General features: G+C 56.9%; 2 protein-coding genes across 2 annotated transcripts in view; one reads left to right on the top strand and one right to left on the bottom strand.

Annotated features, from left to right (window-relative positions):
- The window catches only part of LOC147086771 (uncharacterized), a 518,811-nt gene that overhangs the window by 59,844 nt on the left and 436,207 nt on the right, over positions 1–22,760 (top strand). The gene's annotated exons all lie outside the window — the stretch shown is intronic.
- Positions 11,444–22,760, bottom strand: part of bcap31 (B cell receptor associated protein 31) — a 33,468-nt gene continuing 22,151 nt past the window's right edge. The window contains exons 6-8 of the mRNA XM_085978962.1: positions 21,623–21,746; positions 20,940–21,040; positions 11,444–12,620 (exon numbers count right to left, since the gene is read on the bottom strand). Coding sequence (XP_085835088.1) covers positions 12,582–12,620; positions 20,940–21,040; positions 21,623–21,746 — 264 coding nt within the window. The 3' untranslated portion in view covers positions 11,444–12,581. The remainder of the gene's footprint in view (positions 12,621–20,939; positions 21,041–21,622; positions 21,747–22,760) is intronic.

The raw sequence follows: 22,760 nt of genomic DNA, 5'->3' as shown, positions 1-22,760 counted from the left end.
TATCACACTTGGAGCACTGTGCACAGTTCTGGTCTCCATATCACACTTGGCGCACTGGGCACAGTTCTGGTCTCCATGTTATAAAAAGAGATAGATGCACTGGAGAATGTGCAAAAAAGATTTACAAGGATGATACCAGAACTGAGAGGTTCTAACAATCAGGAAAGATTGAACAGGCTGGGACTCTTGTCTCTAGAGACGGCCGAGGGGTGACCTGATAGAGGTCTTTAAGATTATGAAGGGGTTTCGATAGGGGCCATCAATATAAGAGAGTCACTAATAAATCCAATGGGGAATTCAGGAGAAACTTCTTTCCCCAGAGAGTGGTGAGAATGTGGAACTCGCTCCCACAGGGAGTGGTCGAGGCGAATAGCGTCGATGTATTTAAGGGGGAAGCTGGATAAACACACGAGGGAGAAAGGAATAGAAGGAGATGGTGATGGGGTGAGATGAAGAGGGGGCGGGAGGAGGCTGGTGTGGAGCAGGAACACCGGCACGGAGCAGAGGGGCCGAATGGCCGGTTTCTGGGCTGTGAATTCTTTGTGATACTAAGTAAACCAGTCGGGTCCGTCTCCTGGTCAGTGCTGGGTTTAAACCCAAGAACCCAGTGGTTCTAGACCAATGTCCCAGCACGTTGCTCCACCTGTTGTTCACTAAAACAGCGCCCAAAAGGTTCAGAGATTGCCGCCATATAACTTGAAGGGCCGTTCGGCGACGTCGCATGTTGACCCACAGATAGTCCAAGGCCAGGCGAGGTACATGATCAATAAAACCGGTCAGTCAAACGGAAGATCGGGCTCTCCACAGAAGAGATCGCAGTGCCCCCGCCCCGTTCGCTCTCGTCTGAAGGCCTCTTTTCTCTTTGTGGCTCAGTGGGTCTCCCTCTCGGATGGGCGGTACTGAGGGAGCACCGCACTGTCGGAGGGGCGGTACTGAGGGAGCGCCGTACTGTCGGAGTGGCGGTACTGAGGGAGCGCCGCACTGTCGGAGGGGCGGTACTGAGGGAGCGCTGCACTGTCGGAGGGGCGGTACTGAGGGAGCGCTGCACTGTCGGAGGGGCGGCACTGAGGGAGCGCCGCACTGTCGGAGGGGCGGTACTGAGGGGGCACCGCACTGTCGGAGGGGCGGTACTGAGGGGGCACCGCACTGTCAGAGGGGCGGTACTGAGGGAGCGCTGCACTGTCGGAGGGGCGGTACTGAGGGAGCGCCGCACTGTCGGAGGGGCGGTACTGAGGGAGCGCTGCACTGTCGGAGGGGCGGCACTGAGGGAGCGCCGCACTGTCGGAGGGGCGGTACTGAGGGGGCACCGCACTGTCAGAGGGGCGGTACTGAGGGAGCGCTGCACTGTCGGAGGGGCGGTACTGAGGGAGCGGCGCACTGTCGGAGGGGCGGTACTGAGGGATGCCGCACTGTCGGAGGTGCCGTCTTTCGGATGAGACATTAAACCCGAGGCCCCGTCTGCCCTCTCAGGTGGACGTAAAAGATCCCACGGCCACTATTGGAAGAAGAGCAGGGGGGAGTTCTCCCCGGTGTCCTGGGGCCAATATTTATCCCTCAACCAACATCACTAAAACAGATGATCTGGTCATTTATCACATTGCTGTTTGTGGGAGCTTGCTGTGCGCAAATTGGCTGCCACGTTTCCCACATTACAACAGTGACCACACTTCAAAAAAAGTCCTTCGTTGGCTGTGAAGAGCTTTGCGACGTCCGGTGGCCCTATTTACTGTAGAAATAATCAGCTGGTTTAGTTGACTGGGGGCAGAATGAAGGGGCCACACTTGGACCGAGGGGTCCCTTGGTTGATTGTGTCGGGGGGGGGGCGAGGAGAGTGGGGAAGGGGTAAGGGAAATCAGCCAGGCTCCCCAATTCCTGATGGTGGTCCAGGCACCCCCCCCACCCTCTTGCTTTGAGAGAACATGTGGGCTGGGCCGCAGCGAAGCCCCCCGTGGGCGAATAGCTCGCCCACACATCTAGGATCCCGCATGGGGGAAACGGGCATGTTTGGGCAAGGTACGGCGGCGGAGGGTGGAGGGGGAACAGGGGAGAGTGATAGAGAGAGAGAGAGAGAGAGAGAGAGAGAGAGAGAGGGGCAATGGGAAAGACAGACACAGGTTGGTGCAAGATGCTGAAAGGGTTAATACAGCGGACCAGGATATTTAGTAATGTCACAGCCCGTTATCGCAAGAGGTACAAAGTCAACGTGGTCTCCGATAGCACAACAATCCGGATTGCTGCTGCCCAGCTACTGAACTTTTGCAATCTACAAAAGGGAAGTAATGTTGTCACAAAAGCTACGCCAGAAAGGACGAAAGTAGGAAAGAGAGACCGCACCTTTCACCACCTCAGGACGTCCCAAAGCGCTTCACAGCCAATGAAGGACTTTTTTTGAAGTGTGGTCACTGTTGTAATGTGGGAAACGCGGCAGGCAATTTGCGCACAGCAAGCTCCCACAAACAGCGATGTGTTAAATGACCAGATCATGTTTTAGTGATGTTGGTTGAGGGATAAATATTGGCCCCAGGACACCGGGGAGAACTCCCCCCTGCTCTTCTTCCAATAGTGGCCGTGGGATCTTTTACATCCACCTGAGAGGGCAGACAGGGCCTCGGGTTAACGTCTCATCTAGAAAGACGGCCCCTCCGACAGTGCGGCGCTCCCTCAGTACCGCCCCTCCGACAGTGCGGCGCTCCCTCAGTACTGCCCCTCCCGACAGTGCGGCGCTCCCTCAGTACCGCCCCTCCGACAGTGCGGCGCTCCCTCAGTACCGCCCCTCCGACAGTGCGGCGCTCCCTCAGTGCCGCCCCTCCGACAGTGCGGCGCTCCCTCAGTGCCGCCCCTCCGACAGTGCGGCGCTCCCTCAGTGCCGCCCCTCCGACAGTGCGGCGCTCCCTCAGTGCCGCCCCTCCGACAGTGCGGCGCTCCCTCAGTGCCGCCCCTCCGACAGTGCGGCGCTCCCTCAGTGCCGCCCCTCCGACAGTGCGGCGCTCCCTCAGTGCCGCCCCTCCGACAGTGCGGCGCTCCCTCAGTGCCGCCCCTCCGACAGTGCGGCGCTCCCTCAGTGCCGCCCCTCCGACAGTGCGGCGCTCCCTCAGTGCCGCCCCTCCGACAGTGCGGCGCTCCCTCAGTGCCGCCCCTCCGACAGTGCGGCGCTCCCTCAGTGCCGCCCCTCCGACAGTGCGGCGCTCCCTCAGTACCGCCCCGCCGACAGTGCGGCGCTCCCTCAGTACCGCCCCTCCGACAGTGCGGCGCTCCCTCAGTACCGCCCCTCCGACAGTGCGGCGCTCCCTCAGTACCGCCCCTCCGACAGTGCGGCGCTCCCTCAGTACCGCCCCTCCGACAGTGCGGCGCTCCCTCAGTACCGCCCCTCCGACAGTGCGGCGCTCCCTCAGTACCGCCCCTCCGACAATGCGGCGCTCCCTCAGTACCGCCCCTCCGACAGTGCGGCGCTCCCTCAGTACCGCCCCTCCGACAGTGCGGCGCTCCCTCAGTACCGCCCCTCCGACAGTGCGGCGCTCCCTCAGTACCGCCCCTCCGACAGTGCAGCGCTCCCTCAGTACCGCCCCTCCGACAGTGCGGCGCTCTCTCAGTACCGCCCCTCCGACAGTGCGGCGCTCCCTCAGTACCGCCCCTCCGACAGTGCGGCACTCCCTCAGTACCGCCCCTCCGACAGTGCGGCGCTCCCTCAGTACAGCCCCTCCGACAGTGCGGCGCTCCCTCAGTACTGCCCCTCCGACAGTGCTGCACTCCCTCAGTACCGCCCCTCCGACAGTGCGGCGCTCCCTCAGTACTGCCCCTCCGACAGTGCGGCGCTCCCTCAGTACTGCCCCTCCGACAGTGCTGCACTCCCTCAGCACCGCCCCTCCGACAGTGCGGCACTCCCGCAGTACCGCCCCTCCGACAGTGCGGCGCTCCCTCAGGAGTGTCAGTCCTGGATTATGTGGCCCGAGTCACTGGAGTGGAAGAGTTTGTGTGTCAGAAGGTCTTGTCTCGAGCCCACTCCTAAGATTGTCTTGTTGGGGGTGGGGAGCAGTGCAGATTCACCAGAACGATACCCAGGGGGGGCTAAAAGGGTTAAATCCCGAGGACAGGTCGCACAGACTGGGCTTGTGTTCCCTCGAGTGTAGAAGATTAAGGGGTGATCTGATCGAGGTGTTTGAGACGATTAAAGGATTCGATCGAGAGAGAAACTATTTCCTCTGGTGGGGGGGGGGGGCGGGGGGGGGAGTCCAGAACAAGGGGGCAGAACCTTCAAATTAGAGCCAGGCCGTTCAGGGGTGATGTCAGGAAGCACTTCTTCACACAATCTGGAACTCTCTCCCCCAAAGAGCTGTCGAGGCTGGGGGTCAATTGGAGCTTTCAATACCAAGATTGCTAGATTTTAGTTGGGTAAGGGGATTAAGGGTTACGGAACCAAGGTGGGTAGATGGGGTTAAGATACAGATCAGCCGTGATCCAATTGAATGGTGGAGCAGGCTCGAGGGGCCGAATGGCGGAGCAGGCTCGAGGGGCCGAATGGCCTCCTCCTGTTCCTATTGGTCCTAAAAATATTCGAGATGGGCTGGGGAAAGGGCAGGTGAGGTGGCAATATCCCTGTATTCTGTTGCGAGTCCCTGCGCTATTTGCAGTTATAAAGTCATAGAGTCATACAGCACAGAAAGAGGCCCTTCGGCCCGTCGTGTCCGCGCCGGCCATCAAGCCCCGTCTATTCTAATCCCATTTTCCAGCACTTGGTCCGTAGCCTTGTATGCTGTGGCGTTTCAAGTGCTCATCTAAATGCTTCTTGAATGTTGTGAGGGTTCCTGCCTCTACCACCCTTTCAGGCAGTGAGTTCCAGATTCCAACCACCCTCTGGGTGAAAAAGTTTTTCCTCAAATCCCCTCTAACCCTCCTGCCCCTTACCTTGAAACTATGCCCCCTGGTTACTGACCCCTCTACTAAGGGGAAAGGTTCCTTTCTATCTCCCCTATCTATGCCCCTCATAATTTTGTACACCTCAATCAGGTCCCCCCTCAGCCTTCTCTGCTCTAAGGAAAACAACCCCAGCCTGTCCAGTCTCTCTTCATAGCTGAAGCGCTCCAGCCCAGGTAACATCCTGGGGAATCTCCTCTGCACCCTCTCCAATGCAATCACATCCTTCCTATAGTGTGACGACCAGAACTGCACACAGTATTCCAGCTGTGGCCTAACTAGCGTTTTGTACAGCTCCATCATAACCTCCCTGCTCTTATATTCTATGCCTCGGCTAATGAAGGCAAGTATCCCATATGCCTTTTTAACCACCTTATCTACCTGTCCTGCTGCCTTCAGGGATCTATGTACATGCACACCATGGTTCCTCTGTCCTTCCTAGGGTCCTACCATTCATTGTGTATTCCCTTGCCTTGTTCGTCCTCCCAAAATGCATCACCTCACACTTTTCAGGGTTAAATTCCATTTTCCAGTAGAAGTCTCGACGGACGACAAGGACCGGCCTCTGCTTTAAATTCCCCACGGCCTGCTCACTACCTTGTGCCAGGCCTTACGTCAAGGCAAGAACGAAAATTCTCAGCCCTCTCCTCGTTCCTAAGCAACCGTCAGGCTCCAGTTGAAGCAGCTAGGCCTCAGTGGCCAAGCGGGCCCCAGAATTCGTCGCTAAGGGCCGTCGCCAGGGGGGTGGGGGGAGCCTTGGTCTCCTTGCCAGGCATCCGGTGCCTCACTGAATGGGAGGCCTATGTTGTTTTATCCACCAACCCGCTGGACCCTCTCCAACGCGGATAGCTGCTGAGCTCATTCTGTGCTGCCCCGAGTTACAATTGTTTAACCGATTGTGCTTCGGCCGCTGTGCTGCGGCTGAAAGGGTCTTTTTGTCCGTGGCCTGCTGACTCGGGCCTCTCCGGATGTGCTACGCACTTCTCATTTTCTCCTCCCTCTTCGTCCCCGCACGCCCCTCCCCCGAACTTTTTTGAGGCACAGTCCCGCGGCTGCACGCCCCACTGGAGCTATCATCGTTCACGGTGGGGTAATCGAACGCGAACGTCAGCGGCCTATTGAACTATGGGGGGCTGCGTGCAGTTCTGGTCGATTGGGCTTATGCTCGCTGGAGTTTAGAATGAGAGGGGATCTCATTGAAACTTATAAAATTCTAACAGGATTAGACAGACTCGATGCAGGATGTTCCCGATGGCGGGGGAGTCCAGAACCAGGGGTCACAGTCTAAGGATAAGGACCTCTCTGCCAAGGGAAATAGGTCCTTCCTATCCACTCTATCCAGGCCCCTCATCATTTTACACACCTCAATTAAATCTCCCCTCACCCTCCTCTGTTCCAAAGACAACAACCCCAGCCTCTCCGATCTTTCCTCATCGCTAAAATTCGCAGTCCTGGCAACATAGGAACAGAGAAGATAGGAGCAGGAGTAGGCCATTCGGCCCTTCGAGCCTGCTCCGCCATTCAATGAGATCATGGCTGATCATCCAAATTCAGTACCCTGTCCCTGCCTTTTCCCCCATATCCCTTCAGCCTCAAGAAATATATCCAGCTCTTTCTTGAATATATTTAATGAACTAGCCTCCACCGCCCTCTGTGGCAGAGAATTCCACAGGTTCACCACTCTCTGGGTGAAGAAATTCCTCCTCATTTCAGTCCTAAATGGCTTACCCCTTATCCTTAGACTATGACCCCTGGTTCTGGACTCCCCGGCCATCAGAAACATCCTTCCTGCATCTAGTCTGTCCAGACCTGACAGAATTTTATAGGTTTCGATGAGATCCCCTCTCAATCTTCTAAATTCCAGTGAGTATAAGCCCAATCGACACAATCTCTCCTCATACGTCATTCCTGCCATCCCAGGTATCAGCCTGGTGAATCTTCGCTGCACTCCCGCCATGGCAAGAACGTCCTTCCTCAGGTAAGGCGACCAAAACTGCACACAATACTCAAGGAGCGGTCTCACCAAGGCCCTGTACAACTGTAGCAAGACATCCTTGTTCCTGTACTCGAACCCTCTTGCTACGAAGGCCAACATACCATTTGCCTTCTTAACCGCCTGCTGCACCTGCATGCTTACCTTCAGCGACTGGTGCACAAGGACACCCAGGTCTCTTTGCACTTCCCCTTCGCCCAATCTATTGCTATTCAAATAATAATCTGCCTTCCTGTTTTTGCCACCAAAGTGGATAACCTCACATTTATCCACCTTATAGTGCATTTGCCATGTTTCTGCCCAATCACCCAACCTGTCCAAATCGTACTGGAGTTTCCCCGACATCCTCCTCGCAGCTTACCCTCCCGCCCAGCTTTGTGTCCAACCAGTTCTCTATCCAAGTCAATACCTTGCCCCCAATCCCATGTGCCTTAATTTTGCACGCTAATCTCTGATGTGGGACCTTATCGAAAGCCTTCTGAAAGTCCAAATACACCACATCCACTGGTTCTCCCTTATCTATTTTACCAGTTACGTCCTCAAAAAATTCCAGTCGTCAAGCATGATTTACCTTTTGTAAATCCATGTTGACTTTGTCCGATCCTGTCACTGCTTTCCAAGTGCTCTGCTATTACATCTTTTATAATCGACTCTAGCATTTTCCCCACTACCGATGTCAGGCTTACCGGTCTATATCCTCAGCAATCTCCTCTCTAGTGCAATCACATCTTTCCTCTAATGTGCTGACCATAGAAACATAGTAGGAGCAGGATTAGGCCATTCGGCCCCTCGAGCCCGCTCCGCCATTCAATGCGATCATGGCTGATCATCCAAATTCAGTACCCTGTCCCCTTTCTCCCCATATCCCTTTAGCCTTAAGAAATATATCTAACTCCTTCTTGAATATATTTAATGAATTGGCCTCAACTGCCTTCTGTGGTAGAGAATTCCACAGGTTCACCACTCTCTGGGTGAAGAAATTCCTCCTCATCTCAGTCCTAAATGGCTTACCCCTTATCCTTAGACTGTGACCCCTGGATCTGGACTCCCCCACTATCAGGAACATCCTTCCTGCATCTAGTCTGTCTCGTCCTGTTAGAATTTTATAAGTTTCAATGAGATCCCCTCTCATTCTTCTAAATTCCAGCGAGTATAAGCCCAATCGACCCAATCTCTGCTCATGCGTCATTCCTGCCATCCCAGGTATCAGTCTGGTGAATCTTCGCTGCACTCCCTCCATGGCAAGAACATCCTTCCTCAGGTAAAGTGACCAAAACGGCACACAATACTCAAGGTGCGGTCTCACCAATGCCCTGTACAACTGCAGCAAGACATCCTTGTTCTTGTACTCGAATCCTCTCGCTACGAAGGCCAACATACCATTTGCCTTCTTAACCACCTGCTGCACCTGCATGCTTACCTTCAGCGACTGGTGCACAAGGACACCCAGGTCTCGTTGCGGTTCCCCTTCTCCCAATCTATTGCCGTTCAGATAATAATCTGCCTTCCTGTTTTTGCCACCAAAGTGGATAACCTCGCATTTATCCACATTATACTGCATCTGCCATATCACCCAACCGAGCCACGAGGAGATATTAGGGACAGGGTGGGTGACCAAAAGCTGGGTCAAAGAGGTCCGTTTTAAGGAGCGTCTTAAAGGAGGAGAGAGGCGGAGAGGTTTAGGGAGAGAATTCCAGAGCTCGGGGCCCTGGTGGCTGAAGGCACGGCCGCCAATGGTGGAGCGATGGAAATCGGGGGGGGGATGCGCGAGAGGCCGGAGGAGGTTACAGAGATCACAGAAACCCCACAGTGCAGATAGAGGCCATTTCGGCCCATCGAGCCTGCACCAACACATATCCCACCCGATTCCTGTAACCCCTACACCAACACATACCCCACCCTATCCCCGTAACCCCACGTATTTAATCCCCCTAACACTAAGGGTCCATTTATCATAGCCAATCAACCTAACCCGCACATCTTTGGACTGTGGGAGGAAACCGGAGCACCCGGAGAAAACCCACGCAAACACGGGGAGAATGTGCAAACTCCACACAGACAGTCGCCCGAGGCCGGATTCGAACCCGGGTCCCTGGCGCTGTGAGGCAACAGTGCTAACCACTATGCCACCGTGAAGGCCACGGAGGGATTTGAAGACGAGGATGGGAGAATTTTAATACGCTTCAGCGCGCAAAGGGTGGTGGAAATGTGGAAAAGTCTCCCACAAAAAGCAGCCGATGCGAGCGCAATATTTTTTTTAAATCGTTTATGGGATGTGGGCATCGCTGGCAAGGCCCAGCATTTATTGCCCATCCCTAATTGCCCTTGAGAAGGTGGTGGTGAGCCGCCTTCTTGAACCGCTGCAGTCCGTGTGGCGAAGGTGCTCCCACAGCGCTGTTAGGGAGGGAGTTCCAGGATTTTGACCCAGCGACGATGAAGGAACGGCCGATTATATTTCCAAGTCAGGATGGTGTGTGTGACTGGGAGGGGAACTTGGAGGTGGTGGTGGTCCCGTGCGCCTGCTGCCCTTGTCCTTCTAGGTGGAAGCGATCGCGGGTTTGGGAGGTGCTGCCGAAGCCGCCTTGGCGAGTTGCTGCAGTGCATCTTGTCGATGGTCCACGGTGCGCCGCTGGCGGAGGGAGTGAATGTTTAAGGTGATGGGACGGGGTGCCGATCAAGCGGGCTGCTTTGTCCAGGATGGTGTCGAGCTTCTCGAGTGTTGTTGGAGCTACAACTCACCCAGGCCAAGTGGAGAGCGTTCCATCACACTCCTGACTTGTGCGTATCAATTTGATATGCTTAAGGGATATGGAACCAAGGCAAGTGGATGGACTTAGGTCGCAGGTCATTGAGGAGGGCGGAACAGGCTCTCGGGGGGCTGAATGGCCTCCTGCGGTTTTCTGCTTTGCGTCCGTGAGGCTCAGATCAGCTTACTCAGCACAGGCTAGGGGGAAATGAACCCTGGGCCGACCTACCTACCTACCAAATTATACGACAATTCATTAGCTGTAAAGAATTAATTACAGATCCCGGTTTGATCTGGCTTGTGCAGTGAATCAGTCCATAATCTAATCGAGGGCTACAGTTATATTGTAAAGCAACACCAAGGGACAAAGTTTGATGATAACTTTTTTTTTTTGGAAGATTATCATTTTAATTTAGCAGCAAAGTCCACCGTCAAATTGCAGACTTCGACAGGCTGACCTCGGCCATGTGTTACGTGACAGAAAGAGATGGAATGTAAGAGCGTATGTTTCTCTCCCGCGCCTTTCCCAACCTCAGTACGTCCCGCAGCCAACGCAGCACTTTTTTTTTTTTTTTTTGAAGTGTGGTCACTGTTGTAATGTGGGAAACGTGGCAGCCAATTTGCGCACAGCAAGCTCCCGCAAACAGCAATGTGATAAATGACCGGATCATCTGTTTTTAGTGATGTTGGTTGAGGGATAAATATTGGGCCCAGGACACAGGGGAGAACTCCCCCCCCCTGCTCTTCTAATAGTGGCCGTGGGATTTTTTACATGGGGCACCACACTGACATTCAAGTGCTGGTACTGAGGGAGCGCCGCGCTGTTGGAGGGGCGGTACTGAGGGAGCACCGCACTGTCGGAGGGGCGGTACTGAGGGAGCACCGCACTGTCGGAGGGGCGGTACTGAGGGAGCGCCGCACTGTCGGAGGGGCGGTACTGAGGGAGCGCCGCACTGTCGGAGGGGCGGTACTGAGGGAGCGCCGCACTGTCGGAGGGGCGGTACTGAGGGAGCGCCGCACTGTCGGAGGGGCGGTACTGAGGGAGCGCCGCACTGTCGGATGGGCGGTACTGAGGGAGCGCCGCACTGTCGGATGGGCGGTACTGAGGGAGCGCCGCACTGTCGGAGGGGCGGTACTGAGGAAGCGCCGCACTGTCGGAGGGGCGGTACCGAGGGAGCGCCGCACTGTCGGAGGGGCGGTACCGAGGGAGCGCCGCACTGTCGGAGGGGCGGTACTGAGGGAGCACCACACTGTTGGAGGGGCGGTACTGAGGGAGCGCCGCGCTGTGGGAGGGGCGGTACTGAGGGAGCGCCGCACCGTTGGAGGGGCAGTACTGAGGGAGCGCCGCACTGTGGGAGCGGCGGTACTGAGGGAGCGCCGCGCTGTGGGAGGGGCGGTACTGAGGGAGCGCCGCACCGTTGGAGGGGCAGTACTGAGGGAGCGCCGCACTGTCGGAGGGGCCGTCTTTCGGGATGACACATTAAACCCGAGGCCCCTGTCTGCCCTCTCGGGTGAACGTAAAAGGTCCCACGGGCCACTATTGGAAGAACATCACTAAAAACAGATGATCCGGTCATTATCACATCACTGTTTGTGGGAGCTTGCTGTGCGCAAATTGGCTGCCGCGTTTCCCACAACAGTGACCACACTTCCAAAAAAAAAAGTCCTTCATTGGCTGTGAAGCGCTTTGGGACGTCCCGAGTTGGGGAAAGGCGCAGGAGAGACGCAAATTCTTGCTTTATATTCACAGACAATTGGCAGAAGCCGACAGAAAAACCACAAAGGTCCCCGGATCAGCTGCAGGTCGAAATCCGTTTAATACTGATTCCCACTTTGCAACACACAAGACAGGCAAAGTTTTAAATGCCGCTTCGAAATGACAAAATAAAAAACACAAAGACGGAACTTGGTCGGTGGCTGCGGCAGGAGAAGAAATAATTTTGAGCAGAATCTCAGGAGCGAATCGAACACCTGCCCCACGAAACTGTACAGGACAAACAAACCCCTCCGGCGCACGCGTCGCACACCCGCTAGTGGACAAGCAGGACCTCTGTCGCCGCTCCCAACCCCCGCCGCCTACACCTCTCGCATCCGACGCAAGGTTCGGTTCGAGATTGTGGGACAGTTTGTGGACGGGAAGCAGCATTTCGGGACGGGCGGGCGAGAGAGAGAGAAAGGGGAGCCCATCTGCGAGAGGTCAGAATACTTGGGGATAGAGGAGCGGGGTTAGGGGGATAGAGGAGCGGAGTTAGGGGAAAAGATCACCTCCCCGTCTCCCCCCCCCCCCACCCCCCACAAAACTCGTCCCAGTTGCTCCCTGGCTGCGGGAAGTGAGTGCCTCGCAATTGTACCTTGGCAAAAATCAGTCACCCCGCCCCGCCGAAGGGGTCCCTTTAACCGCACTCCCGAACGCGGAACAGCAGCTCCACGCCAACCGTGCGCGCGCTCCGGTCTCAGAGAGGCATAAAATATTAGACGGGGGTCTGGCGGACAGGCATGGGGAGGGGTGGGGGGAAGCGAACAACCCTGGGGGGGGATCGGCAGAGCGGAGGCTTCGAGCCGCAAGCAAAGAGTGACGGGCTTTAACCGCACGAGGGTCCCCGCCAAATTACAACAGATCGGCGCTCATTATACGCTGGGCGGAGAGGCGTGCGCGCGGTGGGGAGGGCAGGGGAAGGGTAGAAGCGAGCGGAGGCCCCCTTACGAACACGCGACTGCATCACCCCTCAGCGGACGGGGGACGCAAAACCAGCTCGGCTCGGAGTGGGTTTCTCCGGCCAAGGAGGAAAAAAAACAAAACACACAAACAGGTCTGGCCAACGGGCCGCAGTAAAGGGACGATTGTGACGCGAAGGGCGGGCGGAAAGTCCCGGCCCAAGAACCCCACCCCCGTCTCCACCCGTCCTTCAGTGCCAGGGAGAGCCTCCGGGTCTACTCCTCCTTCTTCAGTTTCGGCCGATCCATTTCGGACTGTCGGTTTGGGGGAAAAAGAGGGAAAGAAATGAAGAAAGAGTTATGAACGCCGGGAATCCCGTTGCCATTTACAACCACTGGCCCCCTTTAAAGCGGGGTTTGCCAACATCGAATCGCCCTCGCACGTTCCCGCACCGCGGCCTCGCGGCTCAAAGGCCGTCACGCATCGCAACAAGGCTGCTGTCTTACGAGGAGAGATTGAGTAGATTGGGCCGATACACTCTAGAGTTTAGAAGAATGAGAGGTGATCTCATTGAAACATCTCAGATTCTGAGGGGGATTGACAGGGTAGATGCTGAGAGGCTGTTTCCCCCTGGCTGGAGAGTCTAGAACCAGGGGTCACAGTCTCAGGATAAGGGGTCGGCCATTTTGGACTGAGATGAGGAGGAATTTCTTCACTCAGAGGGCGGTGAATCTTTGGAATTCTCTCCCCCAGAGGGCTGTGGAGGCTCAGTCGTTGAGTCTATTCAAGGCGGAGATCGAGAGATTTTTGGACTCGAGGGGAATCGAGGGATCGGGCGGGAGTGGAGTTGAGGTCAAAGGTCAGCTGTGATCTTATCGAATGACGGAGCAGGCTCGAGGGGCCAAATGGCCGACTCCTGCTCATGTTCTTGTGCGAGTTCGTTCCAGGATCAGTGCCGCCCCTCCGACAGTGCGGCACTCCCTCGGCACTGACCCTCCGACAGTGTGGCGCTCCCTCAGTACCGCCCCTCCGACAGTGTGGTGCGCCCTCAGTACCGCCCCTCCGACAGTGCGGCGCTCCCTCAGTACTGCCTCCGACAGTGCGGCGCTCCCTCAGTACCGCCCCTCCGACAGTGCGGCGCTCCCTCAGTACCGCCCCTCCGACAGTGCGGCGCTCCCTCAGTACCGCCCCTCCGACAGTGCGGCGCTCCCTCAGTACCGCCCCTCCGACAGTGCGGCGCTCCCTCAGTACCGCCCCTCCGACAGTGCGGCGCTCCCTCAGTACCGCCCCTCCGACAGTGCGGCGCTCCCTCAGTACCGCCCCTCCGACAGTGCGGCGCTCCCTCAGTACCGCCCCTCCGACAGTGCGGCGCTCCCTCAGTACCGCCCCTCCGACAGTGCGGCGCTCCCTCAGTACCGCCCCTCCGACAGTGCGGCGCGCCCTCAGTACCGACCCTCCGACAGTGCGGCGCTCCCTCAGTACTGACACCGGGGGAGTCTCAGGCCTGGATTAGGGCTCGAAACCACGACTTTCTGACTCCGAGGCCAGAGTGAGACCCCCTGAGAGCACAGTTTGGGGGGGGGATGGGGGTTGCGGTTAAGAGTCCTAAATAGAGGGGATGATGATTGATTGGAGTGCTGTAAATTTACCTCGGCTTTTCTGGACAGCAATGTGTTATAAATAGAACGGTGTGTATTTATGTGGCTCATTTTTATATTTAAAGAACTGCTTGTGACATGTGCAAAGTTCATGGCCGTTCGAGGTCCCAGTGGGCTCAAGTTGAAACTCCGTTTCGGAAGGTCGTGTTTTTATTGCCTCACGCACTGTCCCTCACAGTTGCCATGCCGTGCCTGGTCAACCTGCCTAATCTTTCTTCTGCAGTGTTGCATGCACTTTGTAGGAGATAAGATCATGTTTGCGCAATTTTTTTTTTTTTTTAATCTGCGCTTGTCGGCTGCAGAGATGCGCTGGGCTACACGTGATATGTGGGTCAGCCTGGTGAGGGCCCTCGCCCCCCAATCACCCCACAGACCGAGCAGGAAAGGCCCAGGCTCCGTTCCCGGCCTTGTGCTGCCCACCAGCTGAACCGGTCCGGTTCCTTGCTGTTTCTACTGAGGGAGCGCCGCACTGTCGGAGGGGCGGTACTGAGGGAGCGCCGCACTGTCGGAGGGGCAATACTGAGGGAGCGCCGCACTGTCGGAGGGGCGGCACTGAGGGAGCGCCACACTGTCGGAGGGGCGGCACTGAGGGAGCGCCGCACTGTCGGAGGGGCGGTACTGAGGGAGCGCCGCACTGTCGGAGGGGCAGCACTGAGGGAGCGCCGCACTGTCGGAGGGGCGGCGCTGAGGGAGCGTTGCACTGTCGGAGGGGCGGCGCTGAGGGAGTGCCGCATTGTTAGAGGGGCAGAACTGAGGGAGCGCCGCACTGTCGGAGGGACGGCGCCGAGGGAGCGCCGCACTGTCGGAAGGGCAGAACTGAGGGAGCGCCGCACTGTCGGAGGGGCGGTACTGAGGGAGCGCCGCACTGTCGGAGGGGCGGTACTGAGGGAGCGCCGCACTGTCGGAGGGGCGGTACTGAGGGGGCGCCGCAGTGTCGGAGGGGCAGTACCGAGGGGGCGCCGCACTGTCGGAGGGGCGGTACCGAGGGAGGGCCGCACTGTCGGAGGGGCGGTACCGAGGGAGGGCCGCACTGTCGGAGGGGCGGTACCGAGGGAGGGCCGCGCTGTCGGAGGGGCGGTACTGAGGGGGCGCCGCACTGTCGGAGGTGCCGTCTTTCGGGATGAAACGTTAAATCTGAGGCCCGGTCTGCCCTCTCGGGTGGGCGTAAAAGATCCCACGGCCACCATTGGAAGAAGAGCAGGGGGGAGTTCTCCCCGGTGTCCTGGGGCCAATATTTATCCCTCAACCAACATCACCCAAGTTAAGAAAATAACTGAACGTAAAACAAGAGATGTGGTAAACCACTTTTATCGTTCACTATCGTTACACTATAGTTATCACTGTTGTATTGTTATCACTGTTCTCACTGTTGTATCACTACACGAGGTCGCCTCTTGTCGCGCTGTTATACCTGGGCTGACCACCTCCGACTCCGCCCATGGCTCCACCTACCTGCCCAGGTATAAAGGTAGTCGACTGGCTGGTATTCCTCCTTGTTGGACCCGATCACCCACGAGGGTGGGCTCTGTTATTTAGTCAATAAAAACCTTTAGTTAAGTTCCTAACTCGTCGCTTTTTATTGGACGAATTGATAGGTATATCAATTTTATTGACTAAATTTTAAAGATGTCTACTACTGGCCAGCCAGAAGCCCTCCCAGAAGCACAGCCACAGCAGCTTTCAGACACCGGGCTACACCAGCCGGCTTGGCTGCAAGCCCTCAAACCACCGTACCTGGATCTAAACCCACAGGCAGCAAACTCAGCCCTCGACTTCAAACACTGGCTGGGCTGCTTCGAATCCTACCTGGAAGAATCCGGCGTCCCTCAGAGATCCAAACTAAGAGTTCTGAACGCCCAAGCGAGCCCGAGAGTATACGCACTCATCCAGGACATGACTACATACGAGGCCGCTATCAACCTACTGAAACAGCAGTACCGGAGCCCGGTAAATTACATGTACACCAGGCACCTCCTAAGATCCCACCCGCAACAGCCAGGAGAGTCTGTAGCTGAATTTTTACGGGCGCTAAAAGCACTCGGCAGGAACTGTGACTTTAAAGCGGTGACGGCTGTTGAAAATACGGAAGATAATATCCGCGATGCCTTTGTGAAAGGCCTACGGTCCGACTACTCACGGCAAAGACTGCTTTGAAGCTAAAGACCTCGACCTGGACAAAGCTGAAGCCCTCGCTCTCTCCCTAGAGGTGGCCCATCAGGACCAGGAGGCGTTTTCCAGGTACTGCTCGCGACCCTGGGACTCGGGCCCGACCCCTACCGCAATACCCTTCGCAGCGCCGCCCCCGGGACCTACCTCAGCGTCGGCGTCCCGGACCCGACCGGGACCGCCACCCCCGGTACCGGCTCCGACATCGGGCACCCGCGATCGGGCCGCCGGCTGCTTCTTTTGCGGCCAGGAGAAGCACCCGAGGTCGCGCTGCCCAGCCAGGAACTCTACCTGCTCAACCTGCAGGAAGAAAGGCCACTTCTCTAAGGCCTGCAGGAGCGGATCTTCAGAGGCCAGCAGTGCCTCATGCGAACTGTGGGGGCGGCCATCTTCTTTCAAGGCAACTGAGGCCAGCATCCCCACACGTGAGTCATGGGGGTGGCCATCTTTGATCAAGGCAACCGACCCCAATAGTGCCTCATGTGAGTTATGGGAGCAGCCATCTTCTCCGCCATTTTATCCTACCTCGTGGGAGACGCCATTTTACCCACCACGCCCGACTGCCTCGCCCGCAGACGACAACGACTCGCTTACCTACACACTAGCCTCCGTCACTCTGGATCAAGCCCGCACGCACCACCAGTCCAAGTCGATGATGGACATCAAAGTAAACGGCCACGCCACGACCTGCCTGTTCGACAGCGGAAGCACGGAGAGCTTCATCCACCCAGACACGGTGAGCCACTACTCCCTCCCTGTCCTGCCAATGCGCAACCGAATCTCGATGGCATCGAGGTCCCACGCCACGGACATTAGCGGCTACTGTGTTGTGACCTTGTCAGTTAAGGGCACGGAGTATAAAAATTTTAAACTCCTCGTCCTCCCCCAGCTCTGCGCTGCCGTCCTACTAGGGCTGGACTTCCAATCCCACCTCCAAAGTGTACGGTGGACCCCTCCCCCCACTCACAGTCGACAACCAGCGAATGTTAAACCGCCCACCGCGTAACACCTGCAGCCTATCCACCCTCAAGGTGCCGCCACCTTCCCTGTTCGCTAACCTCACCCCCGACTGCAAACCCGTCGCTACCAAGAGCAGGCGGTACAGCGCTGGGGACAGAGCCTTCATTAGCTCTGAGGTGCGGCGCCTCCTGAAAGAGGGCATTATCGAGGGGAGCAACAGCCCCTGGCGTGCCCAGGTCGTGGTCGTTAAGACCGGCGATAAAAATCGCCTGGTCATCGACTACAGCCAGACCATAAACAGATACACCCAGCTGGACGCATACCCCCTTCCCCGCATATCTGACATGGTCAATCAGATTGCACAATACCGCGTATTCTCGACCATCGACCTTAAGTCGGCCTACCACCAACTCCCTATCCACCCCGAGGACCGCCAGTACACCGCCTTCGAGGCGAATGGGCGCCTATACCACTTCCTTAGGGTCCCCTTCGGTGTCACCAACGGGGTCTCGGTCTTCCAAAGGGAGATGGACCGGATGGTTGACCAGAACGGACTGCAGGCCACATTCCCCTATCTAGATAACGTCACCATCTGCGGCCGCGACCGGCAGGACCATGACGTGAATCTGGAGAAATTCCTCCGTACGGCCCAACGGCTGAACCTCACCTACAATAAGGAGAAATGTGTGTTTAACACCTCGCGCCTTGCCATCCTTGGCTGTGTAGTAGAGAACGGACTCATCGGCCCCGACCCCGAAAGAATGCGCCCCCTCATGGAGCTACCCCTCCCCCACTGCCCTAAGGCACTTAAGAGAACCCTGGGGCTCTTCGCCTACTATGCCCAATGGGTGCCCAATTATGCGGACAAAGCCAGGCCCCTCATGAAGTCCACATCCTTCCCCCTCACGGAGGAAGCGTGCGCGGCCTTCTCCCTCATCAAGGGAGACATAGCCAAGGCCACAATGCACGCAGTGGATGAGTCCATCCCCTTCCAAGTGGAGAGCGATGCATCCGACTTCGCCCTAGCCGCTACCCTTAACCAGGAGGGGAGGCCGGTGGCCTTCTTCTCAAGGACCCTACAGGGCCCCGAGATCCGACACTCGTCGGTCGAGAAGGAAGCCCAGGCAATTGTGGAGGCGGTACGGCGCTGGAGGCATTACCTGGCAGGCAAACGATTTACCCTCCTCACCGACCAACGTTCGGTTGCTTTCATGTTTAATAACAAGCTGAGGGGCAAAATCAAGAATGACAAGATCTTGAGGTGGAGAATCGAGCTATCCACCTACGATTATGATATCTTGTACCGGCCAGGTAAGCTGAACGAACCCCCTGATGCTCTTTCACGAATTACATGCGCCAGCGCGCATATTGATAGACTTCAGACCCTCCACAACGACCTCTGCCACCCCGGGGTCACCAGACTTTACCATTTCATTAAGGCCCGCAACCTGACCTACTCCATCGAGGAGGTCAGGACCATGACCAGGAACTGCCAGACCTGCGCCGAGTGCAAACCGCACTTCTATAGGCCGGACAGAGCAAGCCTGATCAAGGCCACCCGCCCCTTCGAGCGCCTGAGCATCGACTTTAAGGGGCCTCTACCGTCATCTGACCGCAATGTGTACTTCCTCAACATCGTTGATGAGTACTCCCGTTTCCCTTTTGCCTTCCCCTGCCCAGACATGACCAGTACCACGGTCATCAAGTGCCTGAACGACCTCTTCGCCTTGTTCGGGTTCCCGAACTATATACATAGTGACCGGGGCTCCTCCTTCATGAGCGAGGAACTCCGTCAGTTCCTACTAGCGAGAGGTATTGCAGCAAGTAGGACCACCAGCTACAACCCCCGAGGGAACGGCCAGGTGGAAAGAGAGAACGCGACGGTATGGAAGGCCGTCCTCTTAGCCTTAAAGTCTAAGGGCCTCCCAACCTCCCGCTGGCAGGAAGTCCTCCCGACAGCGCTGCACTCCATCCGGTCACTACTTTGCACTGCCGTTAACGCCACCCCCCATGAACGAATGTTTGTTTTCCCCAGGAAGTCGACTACGGGAACCACTCTACCAACCTGGCTGACCTCTCCGGGGCCCGTCTTGCTGCGAAAGCACGTGAGGGCCCATAAAACGGACCCCCTGGTCGAGGGGGTGAACCTCCTGCACGCCAACCCCCAGTACGCCTACGTGGCTTACCCAGACGGGCGGGAGGACACTGTCTCCTTACAAGACCTCGCACCCTCGGGCACTCCGGAGACACCACCTTCACCCCCCCCACCACCCCCCCAATTCCAGCCCAGGTAGACGGCATGCCGGAACCCCACGAGCCTTCGCCGACCACGCAGACACCAGCATTAACACCGGATAATGCAGCACCGCCGCTGCGACGATCGGAGAGGCTTACGAGGCTTCCGGACAGACTGACATACCAGAACTGGTAGTACACTTCACCCCGCCGGACTCAAATCTAAACAAGGGGTGAATGTGGTAAACCACTTTTATCGTTCACTATCGTTACACTATAGTTATCACTGTTGTATTGTTATCACTGTTCTCACTGTTGTATCACTATACGAGGTCGCCTCTTGTCGCGCTGTTATACCTGGGCTGACCACCTCCGACTCCGCCCATGGCTCCACCTACCTGCCCAGGTATAAAGGTAGTCGACTGGCTGGTATTCCTCCTTGTTGGACCCGATCACCCACGAGGGTGGGCTCTGTTATTTAGTCAATAAAAACCTTTAGTTACGTTCCTAACTCGTCGCTTTTTATTGGACGAATTGATAGGTATATCAAGAGATAAGTTAACCGACAAAAGGGAACAGGGAGCGCTAGTGCTGATAATCAGCCAGGGTCAGTGGCTGAGAGTTTAGAGCCCAGCTTCAGAATGAATCAAGCAAGCTTCAGCAAGCTCCCACAAACAGCAGTGTGATTAAAAAAAAAAAAAAAAAAAAAAAAAAAAAAATATTAAGTGATGTTGGTTGAGGGATAAATATTGGTCCCAGGACACCGGGGAGAACTCCCCCCTGCTCTTCTTCCAATAGTGGCCATGGGATCTTTTACATCCACCCGAGAGGACAGACAGGGGCCTCGGGTTTAACGTCTCATCCCGAAAGACTGCATCTCCAACAGTGTGGCGCTCCCTCAGTACTGTCCCTCCGACAGTGCGGCGCTCCCTCAGTACCGCCCCTCCGACAGTGCGGCGCTCCCGCAGTACTGTCCCTCCGAAAGTGCGGCGCTCCCTCAGTACCGCCCCTCCGACAGTGCGGCGCTCCCTCAGTACCGCCCCTCCGACAGTGCGGCGCTCCCTCAGTACCGCCTCTCCGACAGTGCGGCGCTCCCTCAGTACCGCCCTCCCTCAGTACCGCCCCTCCGACAGTGCGGCGCTCCCTCAGTACCGCGCTCCCTCAGTACCGCTCCTCCGACAGTGCGGCGCTCCCTCAGTACCGCCCCTCCGACAGTGCGGCGCTCCCTCAGTACCGCCCCTCCGACAGTGCGGCGCTCCCTCAGTACCGCTCCTCCGACAGTGCGGCGCTCTCTCAGTACCGCCCCTCCGACAGTGCAGCGCTCCCTCAGTACCGCCCACCCGACAGTGCGGCGCTCTCTCAGTACCGCCCCTCCGACAGTGCAGCGCTCCCTCAGTACCGCCCACCCGACAGTGCGGCGCTCCCTCAGTACCGCCCACCCGACAGTGCGGCGCTCCCTCAGTACTGCCCCTCCGACAGTGCGGCGCTCCCTCAGTACCGCCCACCCGACAGTGCGGCGCTCCCTCAGTACTGCCCCTCTGAGCCCAGCGTGGCAGCTGCACAAAGTGAGGACAGGTTCCAGCAAAGGGGTTAGGGTTAAGGGCGGGTACGCACCTGCAGTCTCGAGTGCTCCTCCAGCAGACGATCATATTCCTTGGTCAGGCCCTCCGCCTGCTTCTTGATGGCCACCACCTCGCTCTCCGACTTCCGGAGCGCTGAGAGAGAGAGAGAAACATCGGAGTCAGACAACGGCAAGAAGAGTCACCAAGTGAGCCACCCGCCCTCCTCCCTAACCCCCCGGTCTGAAGCAGGTGGCTGTGTCTGGACAGAGCGCCAGACAGACACAAAAAGAGAGAAAAAGCGAGAGAAAAAATTTGCGCACAGCAAACTCCCACAAACATAGCTCCCACACAGAGTGCGGCGCTCCCTCAGTCCTGACCCTCCGACAGTGCGGCGCTCCCTCAGTACCACCCCTCCGACAGTGCGGTGCTCCCTCAGTACTGCCCTTCCGACAGTGCGGCGCTCCCTCAGTACCGCCCCTCCGACAGTGCGGTGCTCCCTCAGTACTGCCCTTCCGACAGTGCGGCGCTCCCTCAGTACCGCCCCTCCGACAGTGCGGCGCTCCCTCAGTACCGCCCCTCCGACAGTGCGGCGCTCCCTCAGTACCGGGGGAGTGTCAGGCCTGATTTACGGGGCTCGAGTCTCTGGAGTGGGGGCTCGAACCCACAACCTTCTGACTCGGAGGTGAGAGAGCGAGACCAAGTGTGGGGAGGCGGGGTGTTGCGAGTCCTACTTACATTTCTTCACCGTCTCCACTTCGTCCTTCAGGTCGCGCACGTCCGTTTTCAGCTTCTCGTTCTCCTTCTCCACGTCTGGCTGGTCTCCCCTGTCCTTCACCTCGATTCCTTCCACCTTCAGCACCTTTGGGAAGGGGATAGAAAAAAAAAATAGCCCACATCAATGCGCTGCCTGAAAGGGCGGTGGAAGCAGATTCAAACATAACTTTCAAAAAGGAATTGGATAAATGTGCAGGGCTGTGGGGAAAGAGCAGGGGGGAGTGGGACTAAACACAGAAGGTAGGAGCAGGAGTAGGCCATTCGGCCCCTCGAGCCTGCTCCGCCATTTAATGAGATCATTGCTGATCATCCAAATTCAGTACCCTGTCCCTGCTTTCTCCCCATATCCCTTGATCCCTTTAGCCTTAAGAAATATATCCAACTCCTTCTTGAATATATTTAATGAATTGGCCTCCACTGCCTTCTGTGGTAGAGAATTCCACAGGTTCACCACTCTCTGGGTGAAGAAATTCCTCCTCATCTCTGTCCTAAATGGCTTACCCCTTATCCTTAGACTGTGACCCCTGGTTCTGGACTCCCCGGCCATCGGGAACATCCTTCCTGCATCTAGTCTGTCTAGTCCTGTTAGAATTTTATAAGTTCCAATGAGATCCCCTCTCATTCTTCTAAACTCCTGCGAGTATAAGCCCAATCGTCCCAATCTCTCCTCATACGTCATTCCTGCCATCCCAGGTATCAGTCTGGTGAATCTTCGCGGAACTCCCTCCATGGCAAGAACATCCTTCCTCAGATAAGGTGACCAAAACTGCACACAATACTCAAGGTGTGGCCTCACCAAGGCCCCTGTACAACTGCAGCAAGACATCCTTGTTCCTGTACTCAAGTAGGGACCTGGAACGTCAGGACCCTCATGGACAACCCCAACAGTGATGCCACAGGCGAGACCAAAGAGGAATTCTACTCCAGCCTCGAACAATCCCTGTCCCCGAGTCCAAACGGGCGACAAGCTGACTACCGTCTGCCCCACCTGTGACAGAGACTGTAGGTCCCGCATTGGACTCATCAGTCACCTGAGAACTCATTGTTAGTGTGGAAGCAAGTCATCCTCGGTTCCGAGAGGGACTGCCAAAGAAGAAGT

This window comes from Somniosus microcephalus, unplaced genomic scaffold (genome assembly GCF_052327205.1).
Source record: "Somniosus microcephalus isolate GS21.2 unplaced genomic scaffold, FLI_Smic_1.0 unresolved_chr7, whole genome shotgun sequence".
NCBI lineage: Eukaryota > Metazoa > Chordata > Chondrichthyes > Squaliformes > Somniosidae > Somniosus > Somniosus microcephalus.
Note: the sequence above shows the minus strand (reverse complement) of the source record. Positions and strands in the feature narration are given on the sequence as shown.